Here is a 16,181-nt window from a genome sequence, read left to right as displayed (position 1 = left end):
CACCGTATAGGGGGTATCTCTCACTTTGACGCCAGTCTGCTCTGCATCTCCACGTCATCCCTGAACACCACCATCAAGAATACTCAGCCACTCAACACTCATGCTGCTGCGTATCTCAGTGGCCATAAAAAGGCACCAGTGCAGGCTGAGGTGAGTTGCACATTTTAGCAAAGTCTGTGTGACTTGCTTTGGCATCTCCAGGCAAACATGGAAGGATCCATGCTTTGCTTCTTTCAGCTGATCATGACTTTTCAGTACAATTGTCTCATTTTTTCTCAGTCCCTGGAAACCTCCAGGAGTTGCAACCACAAGCATGAAAGGGGAGGAGAGTCTGGGCTTTGTAGATCACAAGCCTTGCTCCTCCCTCCCACACCTCTGTGTGTGTCTGTGATGGGGGAGCCTGAAACCCCATTACTCACAAATTCCAGATAGATCCATCTGGCTCTAGGACACAGCACCAAGCTTTCTGCATGGGCAGAAGAGAGAAGCCCGAGTACGATTCCCAGCCATTGCAGGCACCATACTATAATGCTGCCTCTTACAAGGCCTCATTGCAGTGGTACAGGATACTCCTATTTCACTGTGTGCGTGCCTCCTGCATAAAGAAAAAAAACTCTCTAAGAACATCAAAAGAGGAACTTGGCACTCAGAGATACATCTTAATGAAGGTGACAGCAGCAGAAAGCATTGCAAATCCAAGGGGAAGAGAATGCACACCTAATTAGACTGACTCCTTTCTTCTGCCTGTGGCTGGATGTGCAAGGTGAATCCTGCTCTGGGACCACAGCGTCAGCCCCTCCAAGAGGATACACATGGGACCAGGCTGTGTGAGCAACTGGCACAGCAGTCATTTGCAGGCTCAGAGCAGAGATTGGAGCTCAGAGATCCACAGTCTTCCTTGTCCTGCTTTATGCTGAGTCTCTGGCTCAGCTGATCTTCCCTCTCCCTCAAGGCTCAGGAGGATGGGAAGGGAAGGAAGACACTGCACTTTCCAGGGCAGGCAGCAGCTCCCCACAGCCAGTATCACTGTGCCTGCAGTGTGTGTAGCAGTAAGCCTGAGAGCTGGCCTGTGGAGCATCCTTCCCCTTCCCTGCCCCCATCTGATAGTCTCCCTCACTGCTTCTGAGCCAAAGAAGGTGGAAAATTCACACAAGCGCTGCTGGATTTTGCAAATTTTGCTTATTCCTCTGGAAGGTTTAATGGCCAAAGTCCTCATCAGCGTCAGAAGAAGATGATGGAGGCACAAGGCCTTCATTCCCAGCACTCTGATTGTCACTGAGTTATCAAGACATCATGTGAGCTGTGGACCTCCACATCCTCTGTGCCAGGTTCCAACTCCATGGTGAGCCACAAGGCTGAGTGACAGACAAGCATTCCCTTGCCCTCTCTTTCCAAGCCCTCTGAGCAGGGCAGGTAGCAGTCAAAAGCAGTGGGAACACCTCAGTTGTGTCGCAGTTTATCCCCTTGCTCCTTCCCACCACCGGTGCCTCCACACTTACGAGCAGCAGGAGGCTCCCGGGTGGGTTTCATTCCGATGAAGCCCGAAGCCCCTGAACACGGAGGGAGGCGGTTAATGAAAGGACCGGGCTTGCCGAGGCAGGGCCGCCGAGCTGCCCGCGCTGGCGGCGGGCGGCACCGGTTCCCGCTGCCCACAGCCACGGCCGCCGGGAGCGCAGCGGCGCCTTTCCCACCGCTTCCCGTTATCTTCCGAGCGAGCTTTGTCTGGCGCTCGTAGCGGGGAAAGCATCTCAGCGGCAGCAGGGCCACGGCGGCACCTGCACGGGCGCAGCTCCGGGCTCGGGGCGCTGCAGCGGCACCTCCGTCTTCCTGCCCTATTTCTCTTAAGAACCCAGCTCCCAACCGCCTCTCTGAGGATCCCACAGGGGCTGAGGGATGTGCTGCCTGAGGGGAGGGCGGGGGGGGGGGGGGGGGGGGCACCAAGCTCAGGAAATGCTGCAGCTCCTTGACACAAAGTGAACATGATACAAAAAGGAAATATAAAATAATAGCTGATGAAATAATAGCTGATGAATCGTGTTTTCTCTCAAATTGTTGCTCTCACAGCAGTGAATTACTGTCTGCGGTTGATGCAGGTTCTCGTAGCACCGACCTGTCAGACATAGCTTGTCTTTGGGTTTTGGTTTTAAATATATTTTATAAGAGAATAAGTATGGAAAGGCCGCTTTCAATAGAAATAAATTGTGTTAATAAGGCAGCAAGTGCCGAGAACAGGCAAAAGCTCTGCTGCCAAACTGCCCCTGGTGGCTATTTCTGGCTTAGACTTGAAGTATCCTGGCAGCCCGCGGTGGGAAATGTAGTCCACATACAGTAGGATGGGCATTCATCTAAACATCATCTCACAAGGTTCTTAAGGACTTCACAGTCGCATTTAGCAGCAATCCAGGCTGCCCAGCCTCTCACGGGAGCATTTCATAAACTGCAGGGGAAAAAAACCCAACCAAACTCCTCAAAGCCTGTTCTATAAATAAAGCTGTTGTAACACAGTTTTTATATTTCATTATCTCTGCATTGTTTCACATTATGCTGGTAGCAGCCGGGAGTGTTACAGTGTAGGGGAAGTGCTGGAGCAGGATGGGGGAAAGGCCACCCCGCGTGCCTGTACCACACCGTCACCTGGGTACTACTCCACACAGCCCACAGCCACCCCACAGCATCACTGTACACAAACAAGCCACACCACCAGCTTGGCACCAGGAGTGTGCCTTGGCACACAACCATGGGGTTCACATCACCAGGTAACCCGTGTACCAGGCTACAGCATAGCACATAGCAAACATCAGTATCTCCCACATGGGCCCGTGGAAGAAACAGTCACTGCAACCTGCTCCCAAGGTGTTTTCCAAACAGGAATATATCGGCTGCTTCAGGTTTAAAAGCAATGCAAACTCTCTAAAGGAGGTGGTGTGTCATTTGGATCAAGGCTTGGAGATGTCTTTTGATCACCACAAATAAATCAGCCAGAGTGCCCTCCAAAACAGAAAGGAATAAAGAAAAAAAAAATAAATAAAAGGATTGTATTTGTGTCTCTGATGGGAACAGGAAGCAAGCTGGAGATGGCACACACGGGAGGAGGCTCTGCCTGCCCAACACTGCCTTGACCAGCAGCCTGGACGGCAGCAGAGCTCCTACACCGGGCTGATCCCTCCAGCTTAAAATTGCAACCCGTGGGCTGGGTTTCCAGCCACCACACCCGGGTGGTGGCACACGCTTCCCCGAGTGGTCTGAACCTGCAGCGTGAGAGCGTGTGCTCCTCCGAGTGTAGGTCTTTATTTCGGGTTCCACCCGGAGCCGCACGGAGGGGCGGCTCCGACAGCAGCCGCAGCCCCATCCCTTCACACCGAGGGCTGGGAAGCACAAACCATCGCCAGGGACTCCAGAGCAGGTGGAAAAAGGGCTATTTCCAGCCATAGGACCCTGCCCCGCCGCATGCTCTGTGCCTCTGCTTCAGCGGGGCGAGCCCAAGGGGGGGTCTCCCGCGGCACCCCCGCTCTTCCCAGCCACGGGCTAAAGGACCCCGCACAGGGCAGACACGAGAGAGAAGCGGCCCCGCCGCACCCCGGTAATCGCCCTCCCCCCTGGAGAAGCCTCAGCGAACTTCCCCGGTCGGAGGCTCCCGCTGGCGGCCGGGCCCTGGGAGCGGAGCAGGGGCAGCAGCTCCGAGCCCACGAGGGATGCGGGTTGGAGAACGCGCAGTGCCGCTTCCCCAGCGGTACCAACTTGGCCCGGGCGCCCCAAGGCCCATCCGAGGCGGGGGGGGGGGGGGGGGTTAACCCTCTGGTGGGGGCTCAGCCCTCTGCTCTCCATCCATCCCGCTGCCTTGCTCGGCGGATGGAGCCGCGCAGTGTCGGGGCACAGCCCGGTGCTCGCACCCGCTCCGGCCTCGCCTCTCCTCCACTCCTGCAGACGCGGATCTCCCGCTCCCCACCGCCCCCCACCGCCTGCCCGGCCCGGCCCCCGGGGGTCCGGCCCCTCTCCCCCTCGGTGGGACAGGGCCGCTCCCGCCGACCCCGCGGGGAAAAAGAGAGATAAAGATATCAAAATAAAGACAAATAAAGTTGCAGCGAGGGAAGTTCCCGGCACAGCGCGAAGTTGGGGACGCGGCTGCCCTGCCCCTGCCGCCCCCCGGGGGGCCCCGGCGGGGGGTGGGTGTGGGGGACGCACCTACCTTCAGCTATCGCCCTCTTCATCTTAGGGGTCGGGGAAGGCACGTCTGGAGGCGCAAAGTCGAGCGGCGGCGGTACAATCCTTGCGGGAGAGGGGCAGATCCTCGTGCGAAAACTTCAGCCCGAGCGCGGAGCGGCGGCGCTCGGGGCTGGGGGTCGGGGTGTCCCTGTGCCGGCGGCCTCGCTCATCGGGGGAATGAGCAGCCCCCGAGCTGGAGTCAGCATCCAGGCGAGGCTCCCCTCCCTGCCTCCCTGCCTGCCTCCTCCCTCCGTCCGTCCTTCCTCCCTCCCGCCCGCCGCACGCACGGGGCCGGGGCTGCGGCAGGAAAGAGCCGGCGGCGGGGAGCGTGGAGCCCGCTGCACTGTATCCCGGGAAGAGAGCGCGCGAGCGAAGCTGGGCGCGGGGATGGAGAGGCGATGAATGTTTTATGGGATCATGTGGTTTGACGTGAGAGGAATCAGCCTAGATCGGATTTACTGGCTGGAGGAGTGAGAGGGAGGACGGGGGAGACGGGCACGGGATGGCGGGAGGGAGGGAGGGGCCGCGCCGGGGCACACGGAGAGCGCAGGGGACGCTCCGACGGCAGCGGTGGGTCCTCGGCGGAGCCCCCGCGGTGCGCGGCAGCGGCCCGGGCACGGCTGCGAGGGGCCGGGCGGCGCCGGGCGGCTGATTCCTGGAGGAGAGGTGCCACCTAAAGGAAGATGCGGAAAGGGAAGCCCGGGATGCTGCCGGCATCGGCCCGGCCCGTTCCCCGCCGCAGCCAAGCCCGGCGCTGGGATGCCAGGCCCCGGCGGCTCCGCGGGATGCAGCGCAGCTGCGGGGTGCTGGAGGGTCAGCGGGTGTCTCATCCCCACGTTGTGGTACCCGGGCAGGCGGCGGGAGACCCCAGGCAGGGCCGTATCCTTACCCCCCCGCCTGATTTTGCTTCTGCTGGTGTGGAGCCGCTGTGTTCCCTGGAGGAAGCCTGGCACAGACAAGCCCTTTGATAGGGTCAGGAAGAAAGAGGTCTTCGTCTGGCGTGTCTGAGCCCTCTCACCAGGTCCCACCCCTGCTCTTTGGGATCACTGTCCGATGTATGGGAAGCATAACGGCTTACCTCAGTTTACCCAAAAAGCACGAGGCTTATACTGGTCGTGGATGAGGCAGGGTAAAGCTGGCTTTCCCATCCTCCTCAGTCCCCTTGCAGCTTCCCTCCTTCCCTGCCCTGGAGTGGACAAGAGCTCACTGCATAGGCGGCTCCATCTGCAGTTGTCCTGGGAGGCAGAAAGATTTTTATTAAGTGAACTCATTTCCTCGGTGGGGAAAGGAGGAGGGAAGGATGGTGCCAGAGAAAGCTGTAAATGGAATCTTAGAATCCCAGATTGGTTTGTGTTGGAAGGGACCTTATAGCTCACCCAGCTCCAACTCCTGCCATGGGTAGGGACACCTTCCACTACAGCAGGTTGTTCCAAGCCCCATCCAACCTGGCCTTGAACACTGCCAGGGATGGGGCAGCCACAGCTTCTCTGAGCACCCTGTGCGTTTCCCCTGGTCTGCTCTTACACTTTGATTGTGGGTGTCCAATATAATGTCAGCAAAAGATATCTAGAAGATATCTGGAAGCCTCCCTCGCACCTGTGGACAGCTGAGGCTGTTTTCATAATTGAAGCCTGCACTTAGTAGACTACCTCCATCTGGCTCCAATGTCCACTTAGGCCTTCCTTGCATTTCTTTCTTTGTTTCCATAGATGATTGTAGTGTTCAGTCTGGAGAAGTGAAGTCTCCTTAGAGGGAGAACTTAGAGCAGCTCCAGTGCCTAAAGGGGCTGCAGAAAACCTGGAGAGGGGCTTTGGGCAAGGGCCTGTAGGGACAGGCCAAGGGGAATGGCTTTAACCTGCCCAAGAGGAGACTGAGATGAGCTCTTAGGCAGAAGCTGTTCCCTGTGAGGGTGCTGAGGCGCTGGCACAGGGTGCCCAGAGAAGCTGTGGCTGCCCCATCCCTGGCAGTGTTCAAGGCCAGGTTGGACGGAGTCTTGGGTGACCTGGTTTAGTGTGAGGTGTCTCTGCCCATGGCGGGGGGTTGGGATTGGATGATCATAAGGTTCTTTCCAATTCAAGCCATTGTATGATTCTGATTGTCAGCGGTAAAGGAAAGGTGAGGCCTGAGAAGACAAGAAGTGTTCCCATGCAATCTGCTGGCAGCATGCCGCCTTGTTGATTTGTGAACATCTTCTGGGGAAAGAGAATGCTCTTGCCCTGCTATTTCTGCAGTGACAATGCAGCTACCACAGATTAGGAATATGCTGCTGCTCACTTTTAAACACACCTTCAAGCACTCATGCTTCAGTAGTGCCCTCTGACTTTGCCATCGAACGTGGTGCATCAGGAAGGAGATCACCTATGTGCAGAGCATCAAAATTGCTGCACATAAAAGGACCCTGGAGCTGGAATTGTCTGGGAGAGAGCTGGAAGGTGAACACGATCACTGAAGGAGTTAATAAGGCTGAAAATGAGAGGTTCTAGCAGGCAGGCAGTGGCTGCGTGTGGATGTTGGGCTGACATTTCTGAAAGGTTAATCTTGAAAAGGAAAGCACATCTGGAGAGGGCTGGCACTGGCTTTTCTTGTGGATTCCTGCACCACTTTGGGATGGGTTAAGAACCAACACTTTATCAGACACAGGTCACCACTGGAGCAACACAGTGGCTGTGACCATGGCATGCAAAGCACGTGGCACCAGAGAAGGATGGGTGTCCTCATGACAGCTTGTGTTACCAGGGAGAGGACACTGGTTCTCTCCCTGTGCCTGCATATTGGGTGTTTGCACTTCCCATTCCCCCTGTGTCTGAGCGTTGTCAGACGAGGACAGGGGAAAGGAGAAGGTGTCTCCCAAGTAGGAGGTCTGGGGAAACTGGGGTAGCTTGGAGTTACAGTGCAAGTAATTCTGTGTAGCTCATTTGCAGCTTGGAAAGCAGCCAGCGTTCACCAAGATCAGGAGACACCTTACTTTGACTGGATAATTACATGTTCGTCTTTACCTAATGCTTAATCACACTTAGATCAATTCTCTTCCTTTACAATGGGAGTCTTGTTTGCAAAGTGTCAGCTGTTCACTTGCACTCTTTAACCTACATTTGTGGGTAGAGTGGCTCTAATGTGTTTCGGGTGTGTTTCTGGGTCCAAGGGTGCTGAGAAGAAGGTGGAAGAGAGAGTTGGATGTGGAGAAGCAGAGAGGGCATGTAAAGTGTTGCCAATGAACAAGCAGCCCAGCTCTCTCAGCCTGGCTCCAGAGCAGAGCTGCTCCAGCCCTCGCAGCAGCTCCATGGCCTCCTCTGCACTCGCTCCAACAGCTCCACGTCCCTCTTGTGCTGCTGCCCCAGAGCTGGATCAGGGCTGCAGGGGGGGTCTCCCCAGAGCACAGCAGAGGGGCAGGATCCCCTCCATGAGCTGCTGCTCACCTTCTGGGGGTGTAGCCCAGCACATGGGGGGGGGGATTCTGGGCTCAAGCACTCACTGAAGCCAGATCATGGAGACCTCCTCACCCAGCACCCCCAAGTCCTTTGCCTCAGCCCTGCTCCATCCCATCTCCACCCAGCCTGTGTCTGTGCTGGGAGTTGCCCTAACTGAGGTACAAGACATTGCCAGCTGCAAGGTCCTGTAAATGACACACATATACACACACACACATATATACATATATGCACATACAGACATAAGACCAGTCCCAGGTCTCATTTCTTTCCTGCATCAGGACACCCCACTGAACAGAGGGTCCTGGGTACCTGAACACCTCCCATGGCTGTATGAGCAAACAGTGCACTGCAAGGAGGACCCAGCAGCCATGAGACTGAAGCATGGCTGGCCACTCCTATAGTCTCTGTCATGCCAGAGACATGCTGGTTGAGTCCTGGGTCCTGGTGTGAGCTTTGTCTGGCTTGAACCATGCACCTGCTATGGTAGACACAACACTATCTCTGCAACTGTCTCAGCTCATTGTCATATCAATGGCACTGAATATCTGTTGTTCTTATGTGTTGTTTTGCTCTTATTGCTGTGAAAAGCTGCACCAGAGCCTTGGAGAGCCAGGATGGGCAAGGGAGAGTGAGAAAACCTTCTCCTCTGTCAGCGAATCCACCCCCTACACAGCCAGTGATTCCCCATGGGTGCTGCCTCTCCCTGGAAGGTAAATTATGAGTCTTATAGCTTCTACTTCGTGATTTCTCTCAGATTCAGGCCTCTTCTGCCTGAGCAATAGGGTTGGCTTGGACAAGTTGTTCCTGTAAATCATCTCAGCACCCGCTTCAGCCTGACACATCAATCGCCTCTCATCACGCAGTAAAAGGTTCCCACCTGGTCCTGGCACTGCTGCTGGGATTGGTATGCACCAAGAATCACTCCGAGCGTCATAGGGCCATGCAGGAAGGGCCACAGATTTGTTTAGGCATCTCTTGCAGAAAGCTGCTCAGTTTCAAGCCAGAATGGGACTTAGCAGGATAAGAGCTTGTGCACAGCTTGGAGCCACCCTGAGCTCTCCTTGCACTGACTGGGAAGCAACTGTAAAGAGTCAAAGATGCTAAATGGACTTTGGAGAAAGGGAAACATAAAGCCCTAAGAAGTTTCTTTAGTGACTTCTTGGCCATATTCTTGATTCAAAGGAGGATCCCCCATGGTGGATCTGGGTGCTTGTAGGCTCTGCTAAGAATGGCTCCACATCCTGAGTGTCTGGCTCTATTAGCAGATCAGGCAGTAGATTAGGCCCTGATTTCTGGGCAGGATGAAGTTCTTTCCTTCTAAAAATTGATAGGATTTGTGACTGCATGGACCATATGAGGGTAGGGGATTCTCATCAGTATGTGCAGGGGGTACCAAGGGAAGTGGGGAGGAGGGCAGCAGAAGTCTAAGTGTGGACCAAGTGTAAAACTTGCTCCTCTATGGACCTGAACCAGGGGACCCCTGAGCATTCTGGTGGGCAGAGTGCATGAGGTTGGGTTGAACTGTCATAGCTGTGTGTCTCACAGGCCCAACCAGTAACCTTGCCCAGAGGAGAAGAAAAGAACCATGGCCTTTCCATTTCTGTACTGCTGCTCCTTGGCATCTCTTATCCACAGAGGGGAGACTGAGCTGAGCTCTTAGGCAGAAGCTGTTCCCTGTGAGGGTGCTGAGGTGCTGGCACAGGGTGCCCAGAGAAGCTGTGGCTGCCCCATCCCTGGCAGTGGTCAAGGCCAGGTTGAACACAGGGGCTTGGAGCAGCTGCTCCAGTGGAAGGTATCCTTGCCTGTGGCCAGGGTTGGAGCTGGACAAGCTTTAAGATCCCTTCCAACCTAAACCACTCTGTGACTCCATGATTCTGTGCTGTGGGCTGTAGATCATATGTTTTTTAAAGGAGACAGCTTTTTGTTTTCCTCCAAGCTGACAGTGTCCCCACCATGACAGTGCCAATCCTGGATGGATGTTGCTGTGTATGGTTTCTCTTGTGTTACTGAGACCTGGTTTATCCTGGTTGGTTTGGGGTTTGTTTGTTTGTTTTCCAGTTAAAGACAAGACAGGGAAACTTTATTCTATATTTTTTCAGGCTGACTCCTCTCAATGCTGACCAATGCCCTGGCAGGGGCCGTTGTAGGAACATGCAGAAGGGCTACTGGAGAACAATGGCAGAGAATGAACACTTCATTCGTGAGTCGGAGCACCAGTCTTCACAGCCTGATTCTAAACGTCACATCTATTTCCTGGAGGAAGGAGAGCATGGCAGTACCACATGACCAATGAAAACAGCTCCGAGTTCAGAGCTGCAGCACTCCCAACAGAGTTAGCAAATGAGTTGCAGACTGGGAACTATCTGCAAATAGTTTCCAATAATGAATTGAGGTGCGAAATCAGCAATCTGCTCCCAGACAATCTGTAAACAGAGGGAAGGAAAATTCACCAAAATAAATTATTCATCTCAGATTACTCTCCTCACTCATGTCTTCACTTGCAAACCTTCAGCACCTGCAGAGATTTCCAGGGATGCTCCTATACCCTAAGCAGTGCTGTGTTTTGGGGCAGGCACAATGATGGTGAGGCAGATGAGGGTGTCCTGGCCAGTGTTTATCCCTCCCACCTAATGTGGATTTGCTAACAAACATGAACCGACTCAATGGGTTGTCCAGAGAAGGTGAAGGTAAGGCTGTTCCAGGCTGAAAACGAGACCCTTTCCCTGCTGTCATCATCAGAGAGAGATGGGGGAAAGGGAACCACCCTGGAGCAGAAACCAAAATAGAGGTAGGAAGGGAGGGGTTGGAGTGGTGGGCATGGAGGGGAAAGGAGAGCACATACCAAAAAGACTGAGGAGCAGGGCAGGCTGAAGGCAAAATATAACTTAAAGCTGGGCCACATCATGGCACATCTGTATGTGATGAAAGCATTCCTGAATAAGGGCATGTGTGCTGGATGCTGGAGCTCACCTGTGTGAGGAACCAGGAACTCTGCCCAGCCATCCTTTGGAAATCCTTAGTCTTAGAAGAAATTGGCCCTTAAGAGAAATGAGTTCCCTAAGAATAGCTTAAGCCTGGACAAACACCACTGATCTCAGGCAGACTGTCCAGGCAATCGAGACTATGAGCAGGCTGTGTTTGAATGATGTGGGGGATTCAGCATCCCATGCCCATGCACTCTTGCTGATGAGTTTAGGACTTGGCATTGTTTGATGCATAAGAAACTGGCTAAAGAGCAGAAAAACTATACATGCTAAAGAGAAACATATGGAGCTGGAGGAAGGTGCAATATAGGAAGCTGGGATATGGCACTGATTGTTCACTCGTGTACAGAGATTGCTCCCTCTGAAGTGACTTGAGCTGTTTATGGGTCCTCCTATGGGACCTTCAGCTGAGGTTTAGGTAGTTTTGTCATCGTGACTGTTGGTGTCCATGGATCTCCAGATGCTACAGTCTGCTACTTTTGCTTTCTAAAAACTGGCGCAGTCACACATCTTCGGAACTCAGCATATGAAACAGTAGGTTGGATTGGAGTGCATTCAGGTGCTTCACGGAGAGGTATGAGGCACTATTGTTTTCTTTTATCAGAATTTAACAATTAAACAGAGTTCTCCATGTGCTCCTGAAAGCACAGTGTGGGAACATCTAGCTGGGATGTGGAAGTGCAAAGTTCAGAGCAGAATTTTCCATCCATCATCATGCCATGTGGGGCAGAAGACTGGAAGAACATTATATTGTTCACAACACAAGAAGGTTTTAGATTAAACATGACTGCAGACATCACCTGGAGAGAATGAGTGGACTGTTTTGAAACCTCATTTTCTGTCCTGTATGTTCTATATTGGGGAAGTACAGTAACACTTGAACAGTGAGCTGAAACCTGGTGGATTTGGCTTTTATCCATTTTGGCACTTACTGCCCCAAACTACCATGATCTCCCCACATGCCAGTGTTTGGCCTGTTGGATCTGCCCGTCTTACAGCCCAGCTAACACTAAGCACCAAGCCAGAGTGTTTCTGTGGCTCTGGACCACAGTGATTTCTCAGGAAGATCCGTGCTGAAACTACTGAGATTTTACAAAGGAAATGTCAGCTTTGAGAACTAACCCAAAGGAAATGATTATTCAACAGCTCTTAATGAAGATTTGACAAATGTCACTTTTGAGGCTTTGCTCTATTGACAAACGGCAGGGGAACATTTGGGCACCTGATTCCCAGGAGGAAACTGGGAAGTGGTGAAAGCAGCTCATGGAAGAGAGTGTTTTGGCAAACAATACTGCCATGTTTGATGAGAGAGATGTGGTGACCTGAGCTTAAAAGACCTCCTGTGGTTGGGCAACCCTGTGAACCGTACTGATCTGGTGGCTGCACGGTCATCTATCATTTCCTGTTTTAGTGAAGAGATGACTTAAAGCCTGCTCTTGCATAGTGTGTCCCTGTAAATTCCTAAAGTTTTTGTGTGTCCACATAGATTCCTAAAGAAAGTAGTGTTCAGGAAAAGACAGAAGGCTGGAGGTAAACATATACTTCTCTGTGGGAAGACTCAGTGTCCCATGAAATCAGTTCTTTTCAATGAAAATTTGGCTGTCTGGAAACCAGCTGGTTGATTTATGTACATAGCAGCAGCAGTGAAAACTGTGAGCCCCATGTCTCTTGTTCCCATCTCAGATAAATCTAGGACTCCTCAAGGCTGTGCTGATCAGTTCTTGTCCAGGTAAAGACAGGCACACTCATGCCATGCTAGCTGCTTATCAAGGATAAATGTCACTGTACACCATAAGAGGTGATGTCCAGCCATGGATGCTGGAGGATGCTGTGAAAACAAGACTCAGAAACCTCATCTCCTTCAAAACCTATCACAACATTTCTGAACTGAAGGGTGTCCACACTTGTCTCCATGATGTTCCTCTTTGCCTTGATTCCTGGGTGCTGGTGTTTGTGCCACCCCTTGTCTAAGGATCACTCCAGAGAGCACCTCACAATTTCCCGTGCTACAGGCAGAGGTTCAGAAACTCAGGAGAGTTGGTGCAGGTGCTGCAGCCGTGCCATAATGTGAGCATAGGGCCTCTTGCTTTACCTAGAAGCACCTCACCCTGTTCTGGCACTGTAGGTGCTCTCCTTGGACTATCACTAACAGCTCTCTGCTGCTGCCTTGCTGAGAAAGATGTCCCATTAAATGAATACCCCCTAAGCAAGTGGAAGAATGCTTGCATAAGGGCTGTGCTCAGACCAGGCCATGTTTGAACTCGGGTGCCATATGTTCCAGAGACAGTGCTGTCCATTACTTTGCAATGCAATAATATTTTGGTTTATGATTGTTTGCAATTAGCCTCCTGCAGCAGATGAATAATCTGTTCTTGTTGATTCGACAGAGACGTTGTTTGGAAAGGGGACAAGCAGCATGTTCCGCCTCACGCAGCAAGCAGAGGCATTAAAGGAGAGAGATACGGACACACAAAATAGTTCCTAGCGACAACTCCAGTAAATTTAGCAATGCTGGCACAAAGAAATCAATAAATGCAACAAACAGTGATTGGAGGAGCCACAAAACCCACTGCCACCAGGCAGATGACCCACTTGAGCATGGCTGGAGTGAGGGGTCAGGAGGGGAAAGAGGCAGAGCCCTGCCCGAGGCTGCTCAGCTCTGAAGTGTGACAACCAATGGCACCACAACCCCCGTGGGAGAGATGCTTTCTCACAGTCAGAAAATATAAGCCATTTTCAGAAGGCGAACAGATTTTGGTTGGGAGGTGAGGGAAGCGCAGGGCCAAGAATAGAAGGGAACAGTGGGCGTAATTCTGACTCCCTGCTGCATTCAAAGTAAAGTACAGGACAAGTTTCAAGGAAACAGCAGGCCAGACCTTGGGGGAGCTGGCAGTGAAAATCCAGCCTGGCAGGGTGCTGGTGATCCGACCATGCTGCCCCAGAGGAAGCAGGAGAGCATCAGTGCAGGCACATAGCTTGAGTAGCACAAAGGCAAGGGACATCACTGCACTTATCTCAAGCAGGTACAAATGATAGTCCCCTTATTAGGCACTATAAAGGAGAGATGTGAAGCAGGAGATGATCCAGGGTGACAGTGGTGAAGTGGGTCTTAAGCACCACAGAGATGAGCATGAAACAGAGACAAATCAGTCAAGTCACTGAAAATCGATCACTATCAAAACATAAAATTTGAAATTATATATATATGTGTATGTATACGTGCTTGGCCGTGCAAAGCCATGCACACACAGGTGTGCTGCTACACACACTGGTACGCAGCAAACAGCAGAGCAAAGCTCAACGCCATCTATGTGGTGAGAGCAGGAATTGCATTAGGCCTTCCAGGAGCAGAAGGGATTCAAGGTACCAGTTAGCAGGATGCTGGGGACATCAGGTAAAGCCATCGGCCACAGGGCACAAGGCTGAGAGTCTCAGGTGCCAGGCAAAGCAGCCCTGAGCATTTCCATGCTGCAGGAGCTGTCACTTTGGCTTCTTTTCTTCATGAGTGGTACCTGCAGGGCCAGGGCTTTGCCCACAGTATGCTGGAAATAACCGCTTCTGCTGTATGTGCTCAGCACTGCAGCTTTGGCTTGGACACAGGCTTAAGCAATGATAGGCTGGAGGCAGAAGGCAATGTTAAAGTTATGCTGCTGTCCTGGGCATCTGAGGCATGATGGGCATGGCTGAAGGAGGCTTTCCTGTAGAAAGTGGAGACAGTCCTGACTGAAGCTGCATCTCTGACTGCGAGCAGGAGTGATGCTCAGGGAGCAGTGCAGGAGCCCCTTACTTATGCAAGCAGCCAAGGAGAACAATTGCACCAGTGAAAGACCCCCTATGAGTCTGCACCCTATCCAGCTTTGGCGCCTCTTGTGCACTTGATTACATAGAAACTGGAAGAAGGCAAGTCCATGGGGACTGATCAGGTCCTCCAGCGGTTGGTCTGCATGTCTTGTTGGTTGTTTTGCCTACACTAACCTTACCTGAGTTCCCACCAAGGCAGCAGGGGAAGGCCTCATGTAAACACTCTATCTTCCATGGCTGTTTTCATGGCAAACGTCTCTGATCTGGTCTAACAGATGCCCTGTGGAGAAAGGCTATCAGTCATGTGCGCTTGAGAACTGCAGGCTGGAAGTTCTTGAACCGCTACCTGGCTGTGGAAGGACCTTCAGTGTCTGGACTTGGGCTGGTTTGTTCCTTAGGCTCCAGAGGGTCTGTGAAACATTCATATAATTGAAGGTGTGTGCTAAAGCAACATCAAGCCATTTCTGAAGGGCATCTTCCTGTATGTGTGTGATACTGTTCTCTGAAATAGCATAAAACAGCTCCAGGCTGAGGAAGACCATGGACAGATTTGCCAGAATTCACTCAGAAAACTGTTTCAAAGCATTTCAGATGTAGCTTGCAAATATCTGGATGTGTTCTCAGGGGAGTGGGTGGTAGGTGCCTGTCTGCGGTGCTCCAGAGGAGCTGCTGTCAAGATCAGTGCTTTGCTAACCACACTTCTGAAGTATCCCTGAAATAACAGCCCTGCAGCCTGCACGTCACTGGGGAGGGAAGGTGAGCTTCAGCAGCACAGGAAAGTCTTCTGAAATCAGATTGAATCCCATCCCATCAGCCTTTCGCAGCATTGCTTTTCCCCTTTAAATTGCACAGAACATCTGCTGAGCTGCTGCAGAGCTCGTGCCCCAGACCAGGAATGATGCTGCTTTGGGAAAACAGAAAACCAGGGGAGGAGATATCCCTTAGGGGAGCCCTGAGGGATGTCTGCAGCCATCTCCCAGCCTGGCTTGGCCTGTTCTCCACCACATGGGTGATGAGCAGCCTGTCTGCCTTGTGGCTCCTGACAATCACAGCTCCCAATTCACTTTTAATGACAACGAGCAGAAAAGGACTGATGAAAATGGATTTTTTCCCCTTTTCCTTTTTCAGGAAGTCTGGCAAAATGTTCAAATGCTCTGCAGCCATCCTGTGCATGGAGAGTGCTGCCCAGCTCTTCCCTGTGCTTCTTTGCCAGGCCTGAAGCAATTGCAGATCTAATTTTCAGCAGTGTAAGCGGGAGGAGAAATCTTGGCTATCAGTCATCAGGAGATACTAATCACTCCCACAGAGGTGTTTACTGGAGGGGCGTGTGTGTGTGTGCATGCCTCTGTGTGTGAGATGGGAGATGAACTGCCATTAGAATTGCAGATCGTGCACTTGTTAACAGAGTGCCCAGACCCTGCTTTACAAGTTGCTAATAATAAAACATTTGTTCCCAGCAAACAAATGCCCGGATTTATGTCTTATTCACAAAGGACTCCAATAGATATATTGATACCTTGTGAATCTAAAGCAGAGAGAGGTATTGAAAAGCAGCTGTTTACTTGACTCCATCAAGCTCCTCTATTGATATCTGGGAGGCATTTATTTCACTATGGATAGACCACTTTGAATTGCTAACTCCCTGTTGCCAATATGTCCCATATTTAGGGTTATTATATCACCATAAAATAGCTTTATGGAGCTATGAATACAGGCGTACATCAATATCCACAACTGCAGCCACTGCTGTTCTATTTGCCTG

General features: G+C 52.2%; 1 protein-coding gene across 1 annotated transcript in view; it reads right to left on the bottom strand.

Moving 5' to 3' along the window:
• RTN4R (reticulon 4 receptor) overlaps positions 1–4,560 on the bottom strand; it is a 73,431-nt gene extending 68,871 nt beyond the window's left edge. The window contains exon 1 of the mRNA XM_031043440.2: positions 4,187–4,560. Coding sequence (XP_030899300.1) covers positions 4,187–4,208 — 22 coding nt within the window. The 5' untranslated portion in view covers positions 4,209–4,560. The remainder of the gene's footprint in view (positions 1–4,186) is intronic.
• Between the last annotated feature and the right edge of the window lie 11,621 nt (positions 4,561–16,181).

This window comes from Melopsittacus undulatus, chromosome 12 (genome assembly GCF_012275295.1).
Source record: "Melopsittacus undulatus isolate bMelUnd1 chromosome 12, bMelUnd1.mat.Z, whole genome shotgun sequence".
NCBI lineage: Eukaryota > Metazoa > Chordata > Aves > Psittaciformes > Psittaculidae > Melopsittacus > Melopsittacus undulatus.
This window is presented reverse-complemented; position numbering and strand designations above follow the sequence as displayed.